Here is a 23,107-nt window from a genome sequence, read left to right on the forward strand (position 1 = left end):
GCAACCAGGCGACCGGACGCGGAGGCCGGCCTCCGGCTACCCAGTCCCGTGGCCCTTCGCCTCCTCTGCCCGCATCTGGCACCATGTCGCTGCGGACACTACCGCTGCTCTTCTTGAACTTGGGCGGGGAGATGCTTTACATCCTGGACCAGCGGCTGCGGGCCCAGAACATCCCGGCAGACAAGGCCCGCAAAGGTGAGAGGCGCCCGGCCCGCACAGCCAGCCCCACGCCCTGCAGCCCGTCCCCCTCACCGCCGCCGCCGCGCGCGCAGCCGGAGCCCCACAACCAGGCCCCCCTGCAGACTGACCAACACCCCTGCACCCCGCGCTCCTGTAGCCAGGGACCTTTCTCACAACTCCACAGCGCCATCCGCTCAGGGCCCCTCGGGAGTCAAATTCCCCAAAAGATGTTTTCACAGCAGAAGGATTTAATACCCGCGCTAGGGTATATTATTAGGGAACCTGACACACACACACACACACACACACACACACACCCCATTTCCTCATCCCCTCAAACTGGAGAGATGATTTCCCTCTCTCTCTTGACAACCAGTCCCTCCCAAATGTAGGAGACCGAGCTGCCCACCACCTATAGAAACACTGTTTGCTAGTCCAAGCAACCTCTTCCCCCACCCCTCCCCAACAGGTGCTGATTCTCCTGTCCTCTGTATGTATCCTCCATGAGCTGGAGGCCAGTTTTGCTAATTTCAGAAGCTATTTCTAGAAAGGTGGGGTTCTGAAATAACAGATGAATAAGAAGACATAAGAAAGTTTCGTTATTCCCTTCACAATTATTGGAAGAGAAGGCAGTTCTGGAAATAATTATATGAGAGCTTATAAAATGCAAAATCTGTCACCCATATACACCACATCTAATCTCCAGAGAAATGACCACCCAGAACTCTCTGCCACCATTTTCTTCTTCTTTTCCTCCCTTCTCAACCAACAACTGCTTTCACCAAGTTTCCTGGGATTAAGTACGGAAGAAATATATATTTCAAGGTAGAGAAAGATATGGTATAAAGGTAACTGACATGACCCCAGATTAAAAATGTATTCTATCCAGCAATCCGTATGCTCAACTGATGTTAAACGTACATATTCAGATGTTAAGCATACATATTCAAATATTCACTATTGTGTCTGTGCAATTGAGTCCATGTCCATGCACAAAGAGATCAAAAGAACCCACTATCGCAGACCCCCTCCATTCATTCTGCACACTGCTGCCCATGAGCTTTCTAAAATGCAAATCTTGTCCATACTCCCTGCTACTTAAAACCCTTTGTCAGCTTACACTGATGTTTGGATGGAGACCAAGTCTTTGGCAGGACATTTCAGGGCCCTTGCTGACCTAATCTCTCTCCACCTCTGCAGTCCCACCTTCCACCACTGCCCGCCTCCTACTTTGTATCCTAATACCAAACTGCTTATAGGCCTACATTTAAAACATGTTCATTCACGTTTCCATGCTAATAATCCCCATTCTACCCCAAAGCTCCCATTTCTGTGCTAATGGTTCCTCGTCCATTCTGCATTATTCAGCTTGAGAATCAGCTCCTTCAGGAAGCCTCCCCACACCGGGAAAGGGTCTGAGAATACTCCCATAGTACCCCATGCATGCCTCTCCCTGTCTTATCACTGGCCAGGTTGTACTGAAATGCTCTGTGGGTGTCTCCCCCGCACGTGATTATCATCTTCATCTTTGTACTCCAGCACCTAGCATAGTGTCTAGACCAGAATAAATTGGTGTTCAGTCAGTGTTTGTTGAACTGATGATCTAAATTGGCTATTTTATATGATGTTGCCGTTTCTTCCTCAAGAGGGTTCTGTTTTCCTTGGCACACATGTGCTGTCATTGCATTCGGGCTAATGGCACCACTGAGCTGACCTTGCACTGGTGGTCTGCATCTTAAAAAACGGTATAAGTTAGCAATTAAGAGCATACTCTCTGCAGCCATGCAGTTGGGTTCCAATTCGCTTTGCCCTTTAACCAGCTGTATGTCCTTGGAGTGTAACATCTTTAAGCCTGTTTCTTTTTCCATAAAATGGGCATCATACATACTCACAGCAAAGTTGTCAGAATTGAATGAGATCATGTATTCAACATGTTTAGCACAATGAGTGGCAGGTGTTGGCTTTCAAGAGGGGGTCTGGGCAAGACCCTGTGAATATGAAGGGACTGGTTTCCTTTGTCTTCAGGAGCTACAGTTCTTCTGGGTTTGCTAAATACAGCTTTAGGGAGTTTCAACCATTTTTAGTAATTCACATTCACACACTCCTTCCCCCCTTCCACAGTTTAGATGAGTGTCAGACATCATGTGAGATGCTGGATGGAGCCTGAGCCAGCCCTTCTGTACATTCACTGGAGGTAGGGCTTTGCATCAGTCTCGTCCAGTAACTGCTTCTAAAACCGGGGGACATATCTTCCTAACAACACCAACATTTATTAAGCACTTACTGTCTACCAAGGACTTCTCTGAAGACCTTAATCCCCACAACTATACTATCATGTAGGTAATACTATCCCTATTTTACAGATGGGGAAACTAAAGTTAATTTGCCTGGGGTTACATAGTCAGTAAGAGGAAGCGTAAAGAATTTGAACCCAGGTCATCAGGCTCCAGAGCTCACACTCTTAGCCAGTATGTCCTTAAGTGCTACACTATACTTCCATATTTGGGGGGACTGTATCAGAATCTTTGGGGGTGCGGGGAATGGGAGGTCGGGAAGAGAGGGGGAGCCCTGAAGAAATTGTCCAATGGACCCACTGATTTTATGAAAGAAATGACAGAAAGTAACTGGCTCATGGGGACTCGTAGAAGATAGCGAGAAAACAGGGTGGAGAGTGCAGGATTCAGAAAGCTGAGAAACACCCATCTATCCCACCATGTAGAGCTGGTGTAGCTGAAGGAGCCGCTGTGACAGTTGCTGGTGCACAGAGGCCTATAAAACACGAGACACTGTAAACGAGTCCCCCATTGATGCTGTGAATGGAAATCATATTTCTTCAAGGTGTTTTCATTCTCTTACACAACTAATTGGTCTCCTGGAGGCCATGCCGTTCCCACGAGGCCATTGCAGATACTGCAGTTTTTCACCACAGTGGAGGCCTCTAGTTTGGCATTCAACAGAAAGGAAGTGCTCTTGCCATGGGGCAACTTTTGAGTGTTGCATATGAATGTTTTCCCCCCGTTTTAAGCAATAGCAAGAATAATAAAAGTGCCTTTGCCTCACTCCAGTCCTCTTAAAAATACTCATAAATAAGACCCTATTACGTTTTGTTTACATTCCTCATTTTACAGAAGGGGAAAAAGACACACAGCCAGTAAGTGATTTTTCCAGGAGGAGCAGATCACAGTGGTGAGGTTCTGTTTTTATTTTTCTAGTTCCAATTTAGCAGGCAGCTCTGGATAGCCTTGGGCCTTCCTCCCACTCAAAATATAACTAAAGTGAAATTGGCATAAGCGAGTCATCTGGAAAAATAACAGAAAGACAGAACATGGTTTACTTTCCCCTGGATCCTCGGGAGGACCGGGGCGGGAGCGCGCAGCACTCCAGCGACCTCTGCTGGAGCTGAGCGTCATTGCCCTCAGGAGGGCGCCAACGCGGGACATGCTTTTGCCAGCTCCACTTTGTCAACAGCAGGGAGCCACTGTCCCTTAGAGTACTTGAGCCCCTTGTGGCACCACCGCCCCGGTCCTCCTGAGTCAGATGCTTAACTGACTGTGCCACCCAGGCGCCCTTGTAAAGCCTTCCTTTGAATGAGGTGTATTCTCATAGCATTAGAGAAAATGACTTCTCGGGCCTTTCAAGATAAACCCAGGGGAGCTAGTTCCGGGTTTCCTCTCCCACGAGGTTCCTCTTGGGAAGGTATAGCCTCTCTAGGGCTTTTTGGGAACTTGTTATTTACCCGTCATCCTTTTCAAAGTTTCAAATGGAAGGCAGAGAGTATTTGCATTAGACATTAATGCAAACATGCAAAGTAAAGTTTCATAGACCAGATCATTGGAATTTCTATTTTTAAAGCCTCCTTGAAAAGAATGTTCTTGCTTCATGAACTGGTGTTTTCTTTTTATATGCTTCATGTAGATGAATGGACAGAGGTGGACAGAAAACGAGGTATGCTATCTCTGGGCTGCATGCGTTCAGTCTGCATCCACAGGCTCACTCGGTCCTTCGTCATTGGGCTTACTGGGGGACCACCCTAAATATGTCTAAGAAAGACACAGGCATGAGTTTCTCTTTAGCCAAGAGACTGGTTGTACGTTGGAATCTCTTACTTAAATAAATAAATACAGCATGTTAGATGAAAACCAAGCACACTTTGGCCGAAGGACCATATGGCACCTGAGGTATTTGTCCTTTCGTCCGTTCCAAGTTTTGCAGGGCATTAGCTACACTTCTGGGTCGGCTGCCCTATTTGATAGTCCTTAAAACAATTCTGTGACAGTATCGTGCAGCCAAAGAACTGTGCTTCGACGCCAGGGCTCCTCCCTGAGCCATTCTGCTCAGCACCCAGAGATCTCTACCGAGCAACGGAGGAACATGGAAGCAGGTGGCTGCATGCGAAGCGCGCATGCGCTGTGGCCTTGTCGTGCCGAATCTTCCATTTTCCCTTCACCCACGACTAGCAGCAAACTTGAAAAGTTTGCCGATTCCTCAGAATAAAACCTTAGCCTTTCTCACCCTTAAATGTCGCAAGGACCTTCCATCACTTGACATTTGGGTGCAGTTGATGCATGTCATCAGCCATTGTCCTCAATGTTTTCAATGCTCTCAGCCTACCAAGTGTGCTGAGGAGATGACGCGTGTAATATGTAAGAGCACGGGCATTAAAATCAAACACCCCATCCTAATTTCACTTCCACCACCAGCTGTGTGACCTTGCACTTTAACCTATCTAAAACTCAACGTTCCTCCTTGATAGAATAAGGAGAATAATTCAGAGTTGTCTTGGGGTTTAAATGAGAGAATGCATGGAAACTTCTAAGGCCAGTGCCTGGGACATAGTAAGGATTCAAAAGCCGTAACCATCCAGAAGTAGTAGCTTCTCCCTTTTACCCTGGGTTCCAAATTGCATGTTCCCAAAAACAAATGTATAGCAGAGGTAGCTGGTAAAAACTCAGTTGCTTTCATCAAGAGAATTATTTCATCAGGCCAGGCTCAAAGAAAAACCCAACTGAAGTGCTTGATACACTTTTATTGTCTTTTACCATTTCCTGTGAGCAATTTTTGGCCCACATCTTGACGCAGGGCAGAATTTCAGGCAAGAGGTGTGGATTATGAAGGCTGTTAGCATACATAATTGAATCATTGGAATTTATTTTAACTTAGGCATTACAAAATAATGAGCAGAAACTGACTTCAGAACCCAGGACGAGGAACCTGATCTGTTAAGAACTCAGTTACTAACACTTCTGATGCAACTGTGAAAATTTATTTCCTTCCCTGCCCTTAGTCTCTGTCCCTCAAAACCTGGCTCCTAGTGCATTCCTGCCTCATGAAATTATGCAAAGCTCATGCGAGTGCCAAAAACTAACACCAAGACTGACTGACAGGTCTGCTTAAACCCATTTCTCAGGTTTAACTTAAATACGACCTGGGCTACTTCTCTAGGGCAGGGATAGCTGCCAGTTCCGCTTTGTGCCCTGGTGTTTATCTCATGTCTGGTACAGATGTAGGCCCACCTCAACCAAGTGCTAGGTAAAGCACAGGGTAAGACATAAACTTGTCAATTTGTGCCCCCATGGTCTTTCCAAAGACTTAAATTCGAGAGGCGGGAGCTCTGGGTACCAGGGCCCAATCATCAAACTGCCATTTCCCCTGTGGGGTCATTTGTGTTCACTGCTCGGCCCACAGGGACAGGGCGTGCTGTACTCTTAACAACAGGAGAACTTTCTGGTTGTTAGGATGCAAGGAGCCGTGATGATATATAGCCTATTCACTTCCCAGGGGGAAAGGCTTCATTTTGCTTTTTACTTTGCCAGAGTGACTAACAATCCCCCTGCAATTTTCTTTCTTTTAGAACTGATGTATTTGGGTCTAAGCTATATTCATAGATACTGCTAGGGACTCTTAAAAGACTCTAGAGAAATGGCTCAGCACCCAGGCGAATGGCAGCTTCTGAAAGCATTGACATAATCGGAGCTGATGCGATCCTTCAACTGGAATTCTTCCTCTTGGGCACTCCTCTTTGCCCTACATAAATCCGTAGAAAGTTCTTCAAATTCTTTCTCTCAAGGCCTCATGTGTGGCTTTTCATTTGTACCTATTTCCTTGCAAATTCTGCATTTGATATAGGCTATGGTAAGAAAAAGGTAGAAAACCCAGTTTCTTGCCGGTCCTTGCTTGCTTAGGTCAAAGACAAAAGAGCATTCATGAAGCAAACCCAGAAAAGTTCCTATGTCTCCAAGCTGTCCACACTGGGGAAATGTTAGTGCACATTAAGGGCAAGCTGCGACGGGTTCAAATTGTCAGATGTGAGAGACACCCTGTGTTGGTAATGGATTAGGTTCTTCCTCACAAAGAGGATGGAGCCTCGAGTAAAGTCCAAGGTCAAGTGTGAGTTCAACACATCTGTAGGGAGTCAGTCATTTAGTTCTTTTGTGTCAAAAGGTGGGGAATCCCCTCCCCTCCCTCTAAATTTAAATACAATGAAGAAGCTCCCCCTTCTCCCCTAAAATGCTCTTTGAGATGCTTTTAATATTTTATTTGTTTGTTTGTTTGTTTATAAGTAGGCTCCACACCCAGCGTGGAGCCCAACACAGGGCTTGAACTCACCACCCTGAGATCAAGACCTGAGCTGAGATCAAGAGTCAGACTGAGCCACCCAGGCGCCCCAAGATTTTATTTTTTTTAAGTAATCTCTACACCCAAAGTGGGGCGCAAACTCACAACCCCACGATCAAGAGTCGCATGCTCTACGAACTGAGCCAGATGGACACCCCAATGCTGGCCTGGCCCCCAGGGTACTTCTATCAGTTACTTAAAGCTAGAGAGGTTGCCTGAAACCATGACCTGAATGAGCCACCTTGCCTTCCGTCTCTAAAATACACGGTCACAACCAATCACCTGGTGCAACCTTTGGCAAAAGAGAGGGGCATTTGTATCCTTCAGTGATAATCACTCATGTTTAATAATTGATTTTGTATAATTATTGTAAGTTATCAGTTTTCTTTCAAATTTTAATTACCGTGAATGTACATTCTCAGCATCCTTATCCTGTCACCCTTAGGCCAGGATATATCTGGCTTAATTAAGAATAATCTGTGTTCATACATACCTGTTCCTATTTCTTGTTCCAGAGGGTTTTCCTAGCCTTCAATTAATATTATTTGAGTAGCACAAAATATCGAAATGAACAAGTGAATGAAGAACTAGAATTATAGACACTTTGGTTTGCACATGCCTTAGGATTTTTATTCTCACCAGATGGAAATTTTCCATTTGAACAACAATATGAGACACATCACCACAGTGTAATATCAATATTATAGATCAAATGTAGAAATTAAGACATTCTAAAATGGTGCTAATCTGAAGTACATGTCTGTAGAAACATTAGAAATGTTTTCATCTCTAACCAGTGGGTAGACTTGTCTATTTTCATAAAATGTTTTTCCTTTAAAAAGAGTCAATTACCGTTACTGGTCCCATTTTTATGAAATTTAATTTTAAGTAAAAACATTATAGATTAGCTAAACAAACCAGAAAAAGAGCAATGTTGTTTCTCATTTTAAGGAAGAGATCTAATCTAAAATGTTCATAGGAATTTTTTTAAAGAAACATCTCCCCTATCATCAAGTGAGATAATGTATGTGCAAAAGTGGTTTGTAACCACTGAAGCACATTGTCACATTTATGTTTGCTCAGAGACAGTCTCATAAAGCACTCTGGACCCTGCTTTCTATTGGGATACCTGTGTGGTTTCTCCCGAGGGAGCAGATCTCACCAGCCATCAGCATCCCCACTCTGCATAGACCCAGCTCCTGCATTCCATTCATATACAGAGAGCATTTCCTGAATAAAGCTTCCTCCGGTACTTGCTTAGCTGTATTCTCTCTTGTCTCTACAGTTCTGAATGACATCATCTCAACCATGTTCAATCGAAAGTTTATGGAGGAATTGTTCAAACCGCAAGAGCTCTACTCCAAGAAGGCCCTGAGGACTGTCTACGACCGCCTGGCTCATGCTTCCATTATGAGACTAAACCAGGCCAGCATGGATAAGGTGAGCAGAGAGCTGCCTCTGTCCCGCTGGTTGCACTTCTTGTACCTTTGGTGCATGAGCACAGACTGGGTCAAATGAGACGATGTATGCAGTGGTGCCTTGCCAAAAAAAGACACTTGTAAGTATCAGTTGTTGGTACTGAGTTCCAGAGTTAGAAAGGACCTCAAGTCATCCATCCCAACCCCTCTGATGTTCATGTCGTTCCACCTGCCCAGAGAGAGAGCTGGTGTTCATGCCCATATTCAGGAACCCACACCTCGACCCAGTGCAAGTGCCTATCCCTAAAAACTTTAATTCTGCTTCAGAACAAATCTCAGCTCTGTGATGAGGAAACCGGGCATTTTTAAAGCAAATTCAAAACTGCTCAGTCTTTACTTAGAACATGAACATATTGGGGCACCTAGATGGCTCAGTTGGTTGGGTGTCAGCCTTTGGCTCGGGTCATGATCCTGGGGTCCTGGGATCAAGCCCGTGTCAGGCTCCCTGCTCAGCAGAAGTCCTTCTCCCGCTGCCTCTCCCCCTGGCTCGTGTTCTCTCACCACACTCTCTCTCTCAAACGAATGGATAAAATCTTAAAAAAAAAAAATGAAACATGAACATATCTGTTTCTTTCTTTCTTTCTTTCTTTTAAGATTTCATTCATTTATTTGGCGAGAGAGAGCACAAGCACGGGGAGTGGCAGGCAGAGGGAGAGGGAGAAGCAGGCTCCCCACTGAGCAAGGAGCCCGACGTGGGGCTCGATCTCAGAACCCTGGCATCATGACCCCAGCAGAAGGCAGACGCTCAACTGACAGAGCCCCCCAGGTGCCCCTGAACATATCTGTTTCTTTGGGACACAAATTATTGGGGCACTCTGCAAAATCTCCTATTCAAAAAACTCTCCTGTTCAGAATATAGGTACTCCCCTCTCCCTGTATGGGGGCTATACTCAGTGACTTCCTTCCAAAGGGACAGTATGGAAAGGGAAGAGAACAGCTGACTTACAGTGGAAAAATGACAAACACTATAAGGTCAATGACAATGGTGGTAAGTCACATTGGTTGTGTGTACCCTGATATAGTGTGATGAGGATAGCACTCTACCTCTGTGGTCTTCCTCCTAAAAACCCACACCCCATTCTGATTGTGAGAAAAATATCAGAGAGATGGGGCACCTCCGGGGCTCAGTCGGTTAAGCGTCTGCCTTTGGCTCAGGTCATGATCCCAGGGTCCTGGGATCGAGCCCCACGTCGGGCTCCCTGCTCATGGAGAGCCTGCTTCTCCCTCTCCCTCTGCTGCTCTCCCTGCTTGTGCTCTCTTTATGTCAAATAAATAAAATCAGACAGATAACATTTGGAGGTCATGTTACAAGTACCTGACCAGTACTCAAAACTCTCAAGGCCACCAAAAACAAGGACAGTTAGAGAAATCATTACAGCCAAGAGAGGCCTAAGGTGACCTGATGACTAAATGTTACTGGGGTCCTGGAACAGAAATAGGACATTAGGGGAAAACTAATGAAATCTGAATAAAATATGGACTTCAGTTACTTTTAATATAGCAATAATAATAATTTTAAAAGAATTCATTTTTTAGTTCCTCCATTATGTGAATGTTTGTAAGTCCTGAGGACTGACAGTGAGTGCCAAGTATACAAAATCCGTGCTCACTTCCGGCTGGTACCTGGCAACCTCAGGGAGCTGTCTCCCTTTAACTGTGCCCTTACCTCCTCTCACTTATTTCTGGAAAGCTCCTTTATCTCCTTGAGCCTCCATTTTCTAATCTATAAAATGGGGATAATAATAGCTTTTTCATCAGTTTCAGGAGGATTAAGTGAGAAAACATAAAACACGTAGGCCTGGCACATAATAGATGTTCAATCAATGTTAATCATCTCCTCTGCTGCTTGCTCTTCTTCTGCCTTTGAGAAGGTTTAGGTTTCCATGGAGAAAGGTTCTCCTTTCTCCATGGAAAGGACAAATTTGTGTCCTTTGGAATAAAAAAACCTGGATTCAAGTCTTAGCTCTACCATACTAGCTGTAGACTCAATTTACTGAATAACTCTGAACTTTCATTTCTTTGTCTTCTACCTGGTTTTATCCTTTATTCCTCTCATGGGGTCCTGTCAACAACAGGTGCTTAACGTGTGATAATGATGGCAGAGAGTCCCAAGTCTGTATCTTTAGTTTTATACATTCCCCCCACACACACCCCAGGGTGTTCCTGGGTATTCCGCTTTCCAAATGAAATATTTAGCTGCATGTTGGAGAAATGGGATCATGTAGAAAGTTCTAGCAAATGCCTTAGGATCTGAATGTCCTGAGTTCAAAGCTCATCCTGCCATTTATTACCAGCTGTGTGAAATTAAGCAAGTCCCTTCATTTTTAAACTGGGGCTAGCATCTTCGTCATAGAGTCCATGTGAAGATTAAATGGGACCAAACAAGGTGATGTATGTGAGTGCGCTCAGTACTACACTCTGTGGGTGTAGATTATCCTCCATCCTGCATCAGTCACGCCCTAGCTTCTCTCCCAGACTGGTTCCTTCCACCCCCATCCCCCAGACTGCCCTGCCACTGTCAGCGTCGGCCTTCTCCCAGGCACTAGGTGGAAAACACTGTGGTCATTTCAGACAGCCCTCATCTTCGGCCCCAAACCTACTCAGGCAGTCGCCATATGTGACAGTTTGTGTGAACCTATGACTGCAGCCTTCTGCTTCCACAAAACCTATCTTGACCACTTTGGTCCTCACCAGTGTCTCGCCTCTGATGGTTCGTGGACGGCCAGACCGCACGTGGGGCTTGCTGATATCTCATTAAGGATTGTTCACCATTTAAAATTGCTCTTACATGGTTGTAGGATTTCACACTTGCCACACGCACACATACTCTCCCCTTGACTCCTCTCAGCAGTTTAGCAACGACAGGAAATTAGGGAGTAATTCTTTTAAGATTGTATTTATATATATACTTATTTATTTGAGAAAGAGAGCTCGAATGGGGGGAGGGAGAATGAGAGAGAAAAATCTCCAGCAGACTCCACACTGAGCAGGGAGCCCAGACCGTGAGATCATGACCTGAGGCGAAATCAAGAGTTGGCCACTTGGGTGCCTGGGTGGCTTAGTCGTTAAGCGTCTGCCTTCGGCTTAGGTCATGGTCCCAGGGTCCTGGGATCGAGCCCCACATCGGGCTCCCTGCTCCACAGGAAGCCTGCTTCTCCCTCTCCCACTCCCCCTGCTTGTGTTCCCTCTCTCACTGTGTCTCTCTCTGTCAAATAAATAAATAAAATCTTTAAAAAAGAACAGTTGGCCGCTCAACCAACTGAGCCACCCAGGTGCCCCAGGGAATATTTTTTACAGATGAGAAAATTCAGGCTCAGAGAGGCAAAGGGACATGGCCAGGGCCATCCACAACACATCGACCACAGCAGCAGAGGGCTGGTTTTTGAACTTGCTCTCCCTGAGGCCAGCACCCAGTCCAGGGCCCCACGGCTGCCAATACTGTTCCAAACATGTTCCTGTCAGCAGCATACGTAAGCTGACCAGAAATCCTGGCTTTCCCGGGAATGCCCTGGTTTATACCTGTTGTCCCAGCTTCATTATTCACATCATCCCCTTTTACACTCTTGGTTTGAGTGATAACCGACATGGTCACCTGAGCTGTATGAGATGCCCAGAACTGGTTTTCAGTAAATGCTTGACTGGACAATTGTGTGGAGGTGCTGATGTCTGCTTCTATTTTTTGTGCAGCTGTATGACCTGATGACCATGGCTTTCAAATACCAAATACTGCTGTGTCCCCGGCCCAAAGATGTGTTGCTGATCACTTTCAATCATTTAGACGCCATCAAGGGTTTCATCCAAGACTCCCCAGCCATCCTGCATCAGGTGGAGGAGACTTTCCGGCAGTTGACTGAAGTAAGCGGGGCGCCGGTTCATCACCTCTCAGCCCCATTCTTGTTCTCATTCCCCTGTTAAAAACAGCCAGATTCGGGGCACCTGGGTGGCTCAGTCGTTAAGCGTCTGCCTTCGGCTCAGGTCATGGTCCCAGGGATTGAGCCCTGCATCGGGCTCCCTGCTCCGCGGGAAGCCTGCTTCTCCCTCTCCCACTCCCCCTGCTTGTGTTCCCTCTCTCTGTCAAATAAATAAATAAAATCTTTAAAAAAAAAAAAAAAAAGCCAGATTCTATGACAGACAGAACAGGATGACGGATGCCAAAGCCTGCCACTCTCCTGAAGAATCCTAAAAATCTCCAAGTATCCATTTGGTCATATAACAGGCATTACCGTCTTAGGCCCTCTCACTGTGGGCTTCCACATGTGGAAAGCAACGACACAGGGCATGGCCATTTCCTCTTGACTTTTCTGAAAGGGAGCTGGCGGGGGGAAGGGCCCCTCCAGGTCTGGGGGGAACAGGAGAGGTGAAGTGTCCCCCTACTTGGCTGTGGCCCACTGGGGTCGGCCGCACTGGCTCTGCCGCTGCCCCTCTCAGCCCCAGCAGCTGAGTCCCTGCCTGCTTCTCTGGCTCCTGCCCCCCAGTGCCCGCCTAGCCCTGCCCGTCTGCACTTCTCACCTCACTTCTGGAAGTGAAGCGCTTCTCTCTGCTTTGCATCCGGCAGATATACGGGGCACTGTCTGCGGGGGAGTTCCAGCTGATCCGGCAGACACTCCTCATCTTCTTCCAGGACCTGCACATCCGGGTGAGTGAATGGGCGGCCCAGGAGCACGCTGCCACTGCCGTCCTAGGGAAGCAGGGTGCCAAGTGGTCAGGCAAAGGAGGGCTGAGGTTGCCCAGTTAGTGATTCCTCCATGGTTGGCTCCATGATGATAAACTTTCTGATAACAAATCTCAGCAGTTTTTAAATGGACCAAGGAAGACAATGATACCGCCATTCCTTCCCAGTTACTTTATGTGTTCCTTTAAAATATGATTTATTCTCTTCTCTGGAGGAAATGTGTTCTCAAGGCTACCAGCCTGATCTCAATGAGAAAGCCTTTTCTCAAACCATTAGCATCCTTGACCTCTCCAGTATCTGCCCCTGGCAGGAGGCTGCCCTCCCACTCCATGAAACCCACCTTTCCTGGACTCTCATGGCGCCAGACCATCCTGGCCTTGCTTTACCCCTCCCAGCTCTGTGCCCCTCACTCCTTCCTCCCCCTTTCCTTCACCTTCACCTAGGACTTCGGAGTCTCACCTACACCCTCCCCTTGCCCTAGCCCTGCCACCTAGACCCACATCTCCACCTGCTTGCTGAGCTCTCCGTGAGGAGGCACCCAGTGCCTACAATGTAAGGTCTGCAGTGAAACTCATCTCCAAAATTCCAGTCCTGCACCACTTCCAGCATCCCGATTTCTTGTGAGGGCCCCACCACTTCTTCACTCACTCAGCTCAGAAGCAGAGCGTGACCTTTGATTCCCCTTCTCTGCTCTTCATCTAAAGCTCTCCCAAGGCTGCCTTTTCAGGGTCCACATCCTCCTTCCCCTTCCCGCTGCCCCCAGGCTGGCTCAGGCCCCCCTCTGCCTGTTGGCTGTGGCTCCCAACTGACCCTGCGTCCTGACCCTGTCAGGCCTACTTGGGACAACTCCACACACTGCTGAGCTCCTGAATGTGGGGCCTGTCTCTCTTGGACAGGACTTCGTTCCTCTGCATAAATTAACACGATGCTCAGGGAAGGATGGGTGATAGGGCCAAATGAGCCGAGGCTCTGGAGTCAAACATCCTGGCGTCTGAATCCCAGCTCCAACACAGCTCCATGAGCTTGGGCAAATTATCTCACTTGAGCCTTACCTTCTTCATCTGAAAACTGGACATGATGATGCCTTATTGCGAGCGTATAGCTGATGCATCGTGTGTAATATGTGTGGATTTGCTTGTACGTTTCCTTCCAGAAACTGGTCACAGTGATTACCTCCTGGTTGTGGAGAACTGCATGGAGGATGGGAACAGGACAGAGACTTATGTTCCATCATATATCTTTTGAACCTTTTGAATCTTGTACTTGTGTAGGCGTAACATATTCACACAATAAAATTCAAAAAAAAGAAGCAGTAGGATGCACTTAGTGCCTGATCATTATTTCCCTTCCACGGACCAGGCAAGACAAATAGATTTCAACTCAGAGGCCAATTTCATGTTTAACCCTCATGAATAATTTTATTTGCTATGGATCGAGTAATAATAACACCAATATAAATTAAGATCTCTAATAGTCATCGATTAAAATAAAAAATATGAAAGTACAAATAAGATTAAGTTTTGCATTGCTTTAAAATATTGAAAACTCTGCATCAGATTCTTATCAAAATGGTGCCTATTTAGATATTGTTTTATGGATTGTAGCGATATGAGCAGCCATATTGATTTCTCAGTTCTGACAAGATAAAATTCATTATAATGAAAAGACACTCCTAATAATAAGTTTATAACAAAATCGTTAAAATACATTAAACTACAAAATATATTAAGCTTTAATTGCTAAATAGGCAAGCAATGAAACATCAGAATGGTCATGAAGAAAAATAGGAATCACATATCCTGACGATATTCAGCCACCGCTGTGACACTTGGCTGGTCTTCCGAATCTGGTCTTGAATGGTATTTCTGCTCAGCTGCAATTTGTGCTTGCCAAGGCAGATTTTCCCTGTTTTTAAAACAGCCTTGGTAGTCTTTAGATTTGTTAGTAAAACCAACTAAAAGTCAAGAAAACACTGGTCTGATCTAACACCCCCTTGCTTACTGTTTAACCAAAGCAAACGCAAAACGCCGCATCCTGATATCCACAGCTTTCTGTGGTATCAAGAAACAACCTGAAGTGGTCTGAATGTGCTCAAGGCCCTGACCTGCACCCAGGCCTGGCCACAGACCGCCCGAAGACCACTTCCACGTGGAATCCTGAGCAGTTCTTTACAACCATTCCAATCCCCAACCCCCTCAGCCCTCCAGAGTCCTTCCAGAGTTGCCTCCGAAAGGGTAGGCTCCTCAGCTCAGCCGCCCTCTCCTGTACTCTCATTCCCATTCATGCTTCCTTCCCTCGAGGACTTTCCTCGTGTGCCTCCCGTTGTTTCAGTTGTTGGAAAACATCATGCCATCTTTGCCTCTTCATAGAACGTTCCCTATCCCTCCCCTCCACGACCCGCTCTGCTTGGAAACAGTTCATCCCTGTGATACTCGTCAGTCCACCACAGGTTTATAGAGCGCACCATTTTCAGTGTTAGAGATACAGAAGTGAACAAGACCGAGGCCCTGCCTTAACGAGGTTCTACGCCTAGTAGGAATAGACAGGGAGGATAAGTAAGTCATGTTCTTGTTCTGATAACTTTAGGAAGATGGCAAGATAAGGTAAAGTTATAAAGGGCAACAGGGATGGGATGTCGCCTGCGACCAGCGCTGTCCAATAGCCCTTTCACGATGGAGAGTGTATCTGTGCTGTCTAGTACGATAGCCACTAGCCCCAGGTGGCCACTGAGCACTTGAAATATGGCTAGTGTGACCGAGAAACTGAATTTTTAATTTAGCTTAATTTTGTTTTTTTTAAGATTTTATTTATTTATTTGTCAGGGAGAGAGAGAGAGAACACACGAGCAGGGGGAGGGGCAGAGGGAGAAGCAGGCTTCTCCTCGAGCAAAGAGCCCAATGCAGGACTCGATCTCAGGACCCCGGGATCATGACCTGGGCCAAAGGCAGACGCTTAACCGACTGAGTCCCCCCAGGCGCCCCTAATTTAGCTTAATTTTAATAGCTGCACTTGACTAGTAGCTACTGTACAGGACAGCACATCCTTATGAGAGAGTTAGAGTCGAGTCAAGGGCAGCCTTTCTGAGGACAGACATTTTAGTTGAGAACGTAACTAACAAAGACCTCAGGGAAGCACATCTAAACGGAAGGAACAGCAAGTTCAAAGGCCCTGAGGTGGACAAAGGACGACGGAGAGGAAGCCAGTGTGAGTGAAGCGCATGTAGGCAGGAGTGCTGCAGTTCACAGGTATAGTGTGCAGGGGGGCACTAACGGATCAGGCCAGACGCCAGTCCTAACCGAATTGGCACCTACCAGCTGACTTTAGCTTTATACCCTAGTGAGGAGTTTAGTTTGTTCTTAGAGTAAAGAAAACATTTCAGGCATCCTAAGGTAAGTGGTAACATGATCTGATTTGTGTTCTGGAAGGTGAACTGCATGGGGCAGGGTTGGAGGTAGGACAGCAGTGAGGACACTATTGTAGAAATCTAGGTAGAAAATGAAAGTTCTTGGCATAGGTGCTGCCACTGGAGATAGCGAGAACTCGTCACATCTGGGGTATCCCTTCAGGGCAAGAGCAGTAAGAAATTGAATACTGAGAAATTGAACGTGGGGAGGAAGGAAAAGACGAATGAAGAATGACTACTATGTTTCTGGCCTGAGCAGCTGCTGGTGCCTAGTGCCATTGACTGAGAGGCAGAGGGACTGAGGGAAGTGTATTTGGGTAGAAAAATTAATTAACTCTATCTAAGTTTGATTTGCCTATTAGACCTCCTGTTTGGCGATGTCAAATGAGCAACTGAATATGCAAATTGAGAGCCCAGAGGAGAGATGGTCAGCATACATCATAGAGATGGCATTTGAAGTCTTCTGGCTCTTGGTGGAGACTGGTCATTCTCCCTCGTCCACCGGTAGGGTGTGAGAAGCAGGGTCGGCATTCTGCCACCTGCCCCCTCACTTTCAGATCTTTATTCTCCTGCCCTCACCAACGTGGCCCTCCTCTAGTGAGGCCAGACCAGCAACTACAACACCGTGCAAACCCTGCACTCAGCACTCACTGCTGAAACTTCCTGCCAAGCCACTCACCTGTGTTCCCAGAGCGTTCACATCCCTGGCTCACTGTCCTCCTGGCCACCAGAGCCCTGTCCCCACCCTCAGGGACACGCCTCATCCAGCACTCTGGCCTCACAGCTCTGTGACCTTCATTTCCTCTTTCCATAGGAAACATGCTTCCTGCCCTCAGGAACTCATTATAATGAGAAGGGGAAAAGGCACCAAGTGCCTTGCAGATGTTTGATTTTAAAACAGGAGAGTATAAAGAGAGAGGCCACAAAGGAGGGAGTGGTCAGTTCTACCTAAGAGAATCAGAAAAGTCAGGGCGCCTGGCTGGCTCAGTTGGTGGACCGTGCGACTCTTGATCTCTGGGTTGTGAGTTCAAGCCCCACGTTCAGTGTAGAGATTACTTAAATAAATGTTTTAAAAAAGAAAAGAAAACGAAAAGTCTTCATAGAGGATCTGACATCTTTTTTTAAAAATGGGTTTTCACAGGCCCATGGGCAATAAGGGGAGGGGTTACCTGGACACCCTAGGTGAGGGACACCATCCCAATAAGGGCATGAGGCACGTAACCGCCTGGGGCATTTGGTGGTGCAGGGGTGCAGAAGGCTGCAAGCGTTCGGGTATGGCTAGAACGTAGGATTCAAGGAGGAACATGGCTACAGAGAAGAACAAGGGCCAACTGGACATTACCAGGCAGGCAGTAGAGAGCCACTGAAGCAGGGGAGGGACATGGTCAGATAGAAGTTTAGAAGAGTCTCTGCAGCAGCCCATTGGAGGAGGGATCACAACCGGGTGAGAGGGCAGGCAGCGAGGTCAGTTAGGAGGCGCCTCTTGGCCAAGTCAGAAACAACAAAGGTCTGCACCAGGGACCAGGGCGGAAAGGAGGGGCCAGATACAAGGAGTGATACTGGGGAGGCGGGGCTTGACGACTGAAGAGACATAGGAAGGTGGGGGTCAGGGGAGCTCAGACTGCTGGCTTGGTGCCCTCACGGTGTCATCCACTACGACTGGGAACACCAGAGGAGGATCCATGATGACCCCTGTTCTGAGCAGGGTGAATTTGAGGTGCATCCCACGGAACCTATAGGTGGACACGTCTAATAGGCAATGGGATAGATGCATCAAGTGCCCAGGGAAGAAGGCTAAGTGGCAGCTCGAGATCTGGGAGCCATCAGCACGGAGGTGAACACTGGGAATACATGGGATCAGCTGGGGGAAAAAAGGGTGGAGTAAGAGAAGGACAGGGGAGAGTCGCACTTACAGCTGAGGGCCAGCAGAGGGGCTGGGCAAGCAGACAGACCCAACAGTCCTGTCCAGCCAAGGGCAGGTTGTTGGGTCAAACACAGCTACACGTTGGACTGAAGTGTGTCCATTTCAGACCTGCTGTGACATAGTCAACCGTGTTAGAATTAGGCTCACAGAGGGTCCAGCACATATATATACATTCCCACGTCTCTAAATTTTCTTTCTTTTTTTTTTTTTTCTTGCCTCTAAATTTTCTTTCTCTGTGCTTGTATTCACATCCCTTGGTCACAGAATCTCAAGGGCAAAAATTCCTTAACAGTTGTCCAGCCAAACCCTCCAATCAAACCAGTTTACACATTCCCCCGAAAACATACCTTCTGCCCTCCCATCTCTGCTTCTAAAATGTCTTCACACCCACCTTCCTCTAGGACCAGCTCCAAACCCACAGTTAGCCCTACCACCCCCATGCCTGTGGTCATTCTCTTCAGTGGGTCACTTAACTATGCATATGCTACCCAGCATCTCCTGCTTTATACTGTCCCTTTTTCCCATTTTATGCTTGGGTCCTGTGTCCAATTAGACTGTAATACTGAGAGTATTAGCTACCATGTATTGAGCACTTACTATGTGTCAGACTCTGTGATAACTGCCTTTTCATTATCTGATTTAGCGGGTAACACTCGCCCATTGAATAGATGCTATTATTACCCCTAGTTTACCAAAGAGAAAACCAATGCACAGAAAGGTTGTGTAACTTACCAAAAACCCAGAGCCAAGGAGTGGCCCAGCCGGGGCATGAGCCGAGCCAAACTGCCAGCTTATGAATTCTTACCGCTTCCCATCGTCGTTTGTTTGCACGCAACAGACGCTTACTTTTGATGATATTACGAATATAATCTTGTAGCATTTTAGAGTTAAGGGATCTTCAAATTTATCTCATTTTACAGATGAGGAAGCTAAGATCCAATAAAACTGATTAACTGCTACAGCCTTTATGGGATTTAATCTGACCCTGACCTTGACATGAAGTATGCAAACCAGGGGGCGCCCGGCTGGCTCAGTCGGTAGAGCAGGCGACTCTTGATCTCTGGGTTTTGAGCTTGAGGCCCATGTTGGATATAGATATAGAGATTACCTAAAAAAAAATAAAAATAAATTTTTTTAAAAAGTACACAAACCAGGGAGTAGAAATAAGCATAATGTGGTGTTTTCAGTCACATAGAAAAACTTCAGACTCTAATGCCAACCGTATCCACGTGCTCTGGCCTCTTCCCACCAGTCCAGCACATGGCCAAAAGATTGGGCTCCAGAGTCAGAAACACAAGGGTTGAATCCTCAGCTCTGCCCCCTGTGAGCTGGCTGGCCTTGAGAAAGTGCCTCAACCTCTAAGCTGCCAATTCCTCACCTGTAAAATGAAGGTTCGGATAGCTCAAGCCTCACAGATGTATGGGAAGTTCGGCAGGGAAACAAGGAATGGGTGTGGAATTAGTTTTGAATCGTGGCCCTGTCTCTTACTATTCTCTTCGGGCAAGTCACCTCACTCTGGGAGCCTCAGCTTCCTCATCTCTAAAATGGGGGTAATACAGTTCACCTGGAAGACTTGCTATGCACTTCAAAAGGTCTGTTTGTAACAACACCGCAACTCTGCAGGGCTAGTTATGCTGAGTCTTTCTGTCTCGTTGTTATAAACCCACTAGGTAACATCCCCAAGCCATTATACATTTACCCATCCTCAGAGTGCTTGTGTCTAGAAAAATATACCAAAAAAATGACAATAAGTGTATTTTTTTTCCAGGTATCCATATTTCTAAAGGACAGAGTCCAGAATTCTAATGGTCGCTTTGTGTTGCCCGTGTCCGGGCCTGTTCCCTGGGGAACTGAAGTTCCTGGACTCATCAGGTGAATTCTCAACTGTAACCGTCAGACCAACGTTGGGGTGCCAGGGAACAAACCCGTGGGCCACCACAGAGAATGCGGCACTGCTGGGCCCCCCCTTCCTTCAGTAAAGCACGGCAGGTAGAAGGTCAGGTTCTCATCCCAGCTGTGCCACTGAGCAGACACTTGAGGCCAAGCACCCAGTTCTTCAGGATTCACTTCCTCATCTATTAAATGGTTGCTGTGAGGGTGAATAAGATAATAATGCTCTAAAGTGCTTGCACAGCACCTGGCACATAATATGCGCTTGGTAAATATTATTATTGTATTATTATTATTATTGCTTCAGCCAGCATCTTTATCTTGAAGGAGTGCATGAATTCCTTTTTGTCCCATAGTACAAAGAATAAAGAAGCCTCCAGGACTCCCCAAGCTTGGAGAACATTCCATCATGTCATATTTGTATTGTAGAATGTTCAACGACAAAGGCAAAGAAGTGAAGAAGATAGAATTCAAGCATGGTGGACACTATGTCACTGCACCAAAAGAAGGTTCTTTTGAACTTTATGGAGACCGAGTCCTGAAACTGGGAACCAATATGTAAGCAAATTCTCCCTCCCTGAATGAATTTCAAGTCTGAGGGAGGTCACTTCACTTAAAAAACCAGCTTGACTTCCGCTATGAAAATCCCTGCTGACAAGTGAAATCATTTCCCCTCTCAGATACAGTGCATGCAGAGCGCTGGCATTTTCAGAGGGCCCCCAACATTTCCAAACATAAGGCAACGCACCAGACTGAAAAGATAAATAATTGTCAGTAGCCACGGAAGAGAACTAGCCCAAACCTGTGTCGCAGTGGAGGTCAGAAAGGCGAGGCCTTCACGTAGTGTTCACATTTTCTGCAGTAAAATATGTTCCTTTGCCAGAAGAGCCATTTCCACGCAGTCTCGCAGGTATTTTTCTTTGGGAAAGCATGAAATCTGTGTGGTTGGCACCCACTCAGTTATATTCTGTACTCCCAGCACATTTCTGGATGCTTTTTAATGTCTCAAAATAGAAGTTACGCGCTCTGTTTATGAGTTAGAAGGAAGTCGGTGTGAAAGGGCTGGGCAGTGTTTTCACAATTTTCCGTTGATACCAGGTACAGTATGAACCGGCCCGTGGAAACCCACATGTCTGGAGCATCCAAAAACTTAGCTTCCCGGACACAGGTGAGCTGCTGCCTTCCTTCTTCATCTTCAGAGCTTACTTCTCGACACACAAATCTAGACGGGGAGAAGGGTGGAAACTCTAGACTTCAAAGCTAGCCAGCGTTTCCCTCATTGTCTGCCATCTTCTCAGTTCAGCCTTACAAGGACAAAGGTTTTTAATTGTAGTTTCTCATGAAGACTTCCAGTGATCTGACTAATTAGGTAATTTTAGGCTTGGCTCAACCACCATAACTAAGCCGGAACCACACAGCAGGCCACGTGAAATAGCATGGTACCAGCGCCCCTGGGCCTGTGGTTGCTGAGTCCAGCACTGCCGTGTCTTCTGATCGTGACAGCGACCCTGCTCAGTGCTGCCCTCTACAGTGCTGCGGTAGCTAAGTTCAAAATGGGGTTTTAGATGCTCTGAATTCCATCTTTATAAATTCTCACACAAGTCGCTACTAGCTGGCTCTAGGACAGATCAGGAAATATTCAGTTATTTGGCAAACATTTACTGAACTACTGCTATGGGCTGGGAACCCAGGGACACAAAGCTGGCTTAGAAGGAGAAATGGGCATGCAGACCAAGGTGTCAGTATAAGCAAAGGCGCCAAGGGACAAAAGAGCAGAGTGGTATTTGGGGGAAGCAGGGAGGCAGCGTCTCTCCCACATGGCTAGATCATAATGCAACTGAGGCAGGTGGCCAGAGATTTGCCTATACCGGGGCACTGGGGCTTGATTCCAAAGAGGCTTAAGCAGTCTGGACTTTGCCATTTAGGCAGAAGGCAGAGGGGTTTATCTCCAGCAAGGAAGAAGTAAGAGGAGAACTCTACTTTAGATAACTGGCGGCAGAGTGAGAAAAAAAAAAGACAGCGGAAGAGGCAGAGCAGGGGGCAGCTCGGTTAGAGGAGCGGGCTTGGAAGGAGGGGTGAGCGTTGAGTGGGCCAGACAGCAGCAGGAGGGACTGGATCCCGGGTGTGTTCACCACAGTCACCACCTGAGGGCAGTGTGGTAGCTCCGATGGAAGGAGGGCCCTGGGCCCCGGGGCATTTGCTGAGGCTACTTGGAAATGCCCAGGGAACTAGATTGACGGAAGAGGAAGCAATGTTCTTCTCCTTCAAGGAGGAAGGTCGTCGGAGGAGAACGGGGATGGCTGGGGCCCTCCACTCATCTTGAAAGTGTGAGAATCTCTGGTTTGCTGCCTTGCTAATAAGAGTCCTTCTGCTTCTGATGTGGATTTTTTCTGTTTGGGTTTAAGCCTGTTTTCTATGCTTTATTTGGACACAGTTCTTCCCAGGATAATTTAAACAGTTATTGTTTTGCCTGGTTCTATAATACCACCGTGGGTCTCGAGGGTCTCAGCAGGAAATGTGATCACCTTCATGTGGCTAAAAATCATGAAATTGTTTCTGCAGGAAAGCATTGCTCCTAACCCTCTTGCTAAAGAAGAGCTGAATTTCTTGGCCAGGCTGATGGGAGGGATGGAGATTAAGAAACCCAGTGGCCCTGAGCCAGGATTCCGGTTGAATCTCTTTACCACCGATGAAGAGGAGGAGTACGTTTTAAACCTGTTTCTTACAAGGCATATCTAAAAATCCTAAGTGTGATAAGAACCAAAAAATGGGGCGCCTGGGTGGCTCAGTTGGTTAAGCGACTGCCTTCGGCTCAGGTCATGATCCTGGAGTCCCGGGATCGAGTCCCGCATCAGGCTCCCTGCTCGACAGGGAGTCTGCTTCTCCCTCTGATCCTCCCCCATCTCATGCTCTCTCTCTGTCTCATTCTCTCTCTCAAATAAATA

General features: G+C 46.9%; 1 protein-coding gene across 2 annotated transcripts in view; it reads left to right on the top strand.

Moving 5' to 3' along the window:
- Window positions 1–23,107, top strand: part of OSCP1 (organic solute carrier partner 1) — a 27,011-nt gene continuing 3,904 nt past the window's right edge. Inside the window, exons 1-9 of one of the 2 annotated variants that reach the window (XM_032387695.1) lie at window positions 1–195; window positions 4,096–4,125; window positions 8,081–8,235; window positions 11,961–12,128; window positions 12,829–12,909; window positions 20,041–20,144; window positions 20,592–20,720; window positions 21,261–21,330; window positions 22,725–22,864. In XM_032387695.1, the coding sequence (XP_032243586.1) occupies window positions 84–195; window positions 4,096–4,125; window positions 8,081–8,235; window positions 11,961–12,128; window positions 12,829–12,909; window positions 20,041–20,144; window positions 20,592–20,720; window positions 21,261–21,330; window positions 22,725–22,864 (989 nt within the window). In that variant the 5' untranslated portion in view covers window positions 1–83. The remainder of the gene's footprint in view (window positions 196–4,095; window positions 4,126–8,080; window positions 8,236–11,960; window positions 12,129–12,828; window positions 12,910–20,040; window positions 20,145–20,591; window positions 20,721–21,260; window positions 21,331–22,724; window positions 22,865–23,107) is intronic. The other variant, XM_032387704.1, reaches the window with a different exon arrangement.

This window comes from Phoca vitulina, unplaced genomic scaffold (genome assembly GCF_004348235.1).
Source record: "Phoca vitulina isolate PV1807 unplaced genomic scaffold, GSC_HSeal_1.0 scaffold2, whole genome shotgun sequence".
Classification (NCBI taxonomy): domain Eukaryota; kingdom Metazoa; phylum Chordata; class Mammalia; order Carnivora; family Phocidae; genus Phoca; species Phoca vitulina.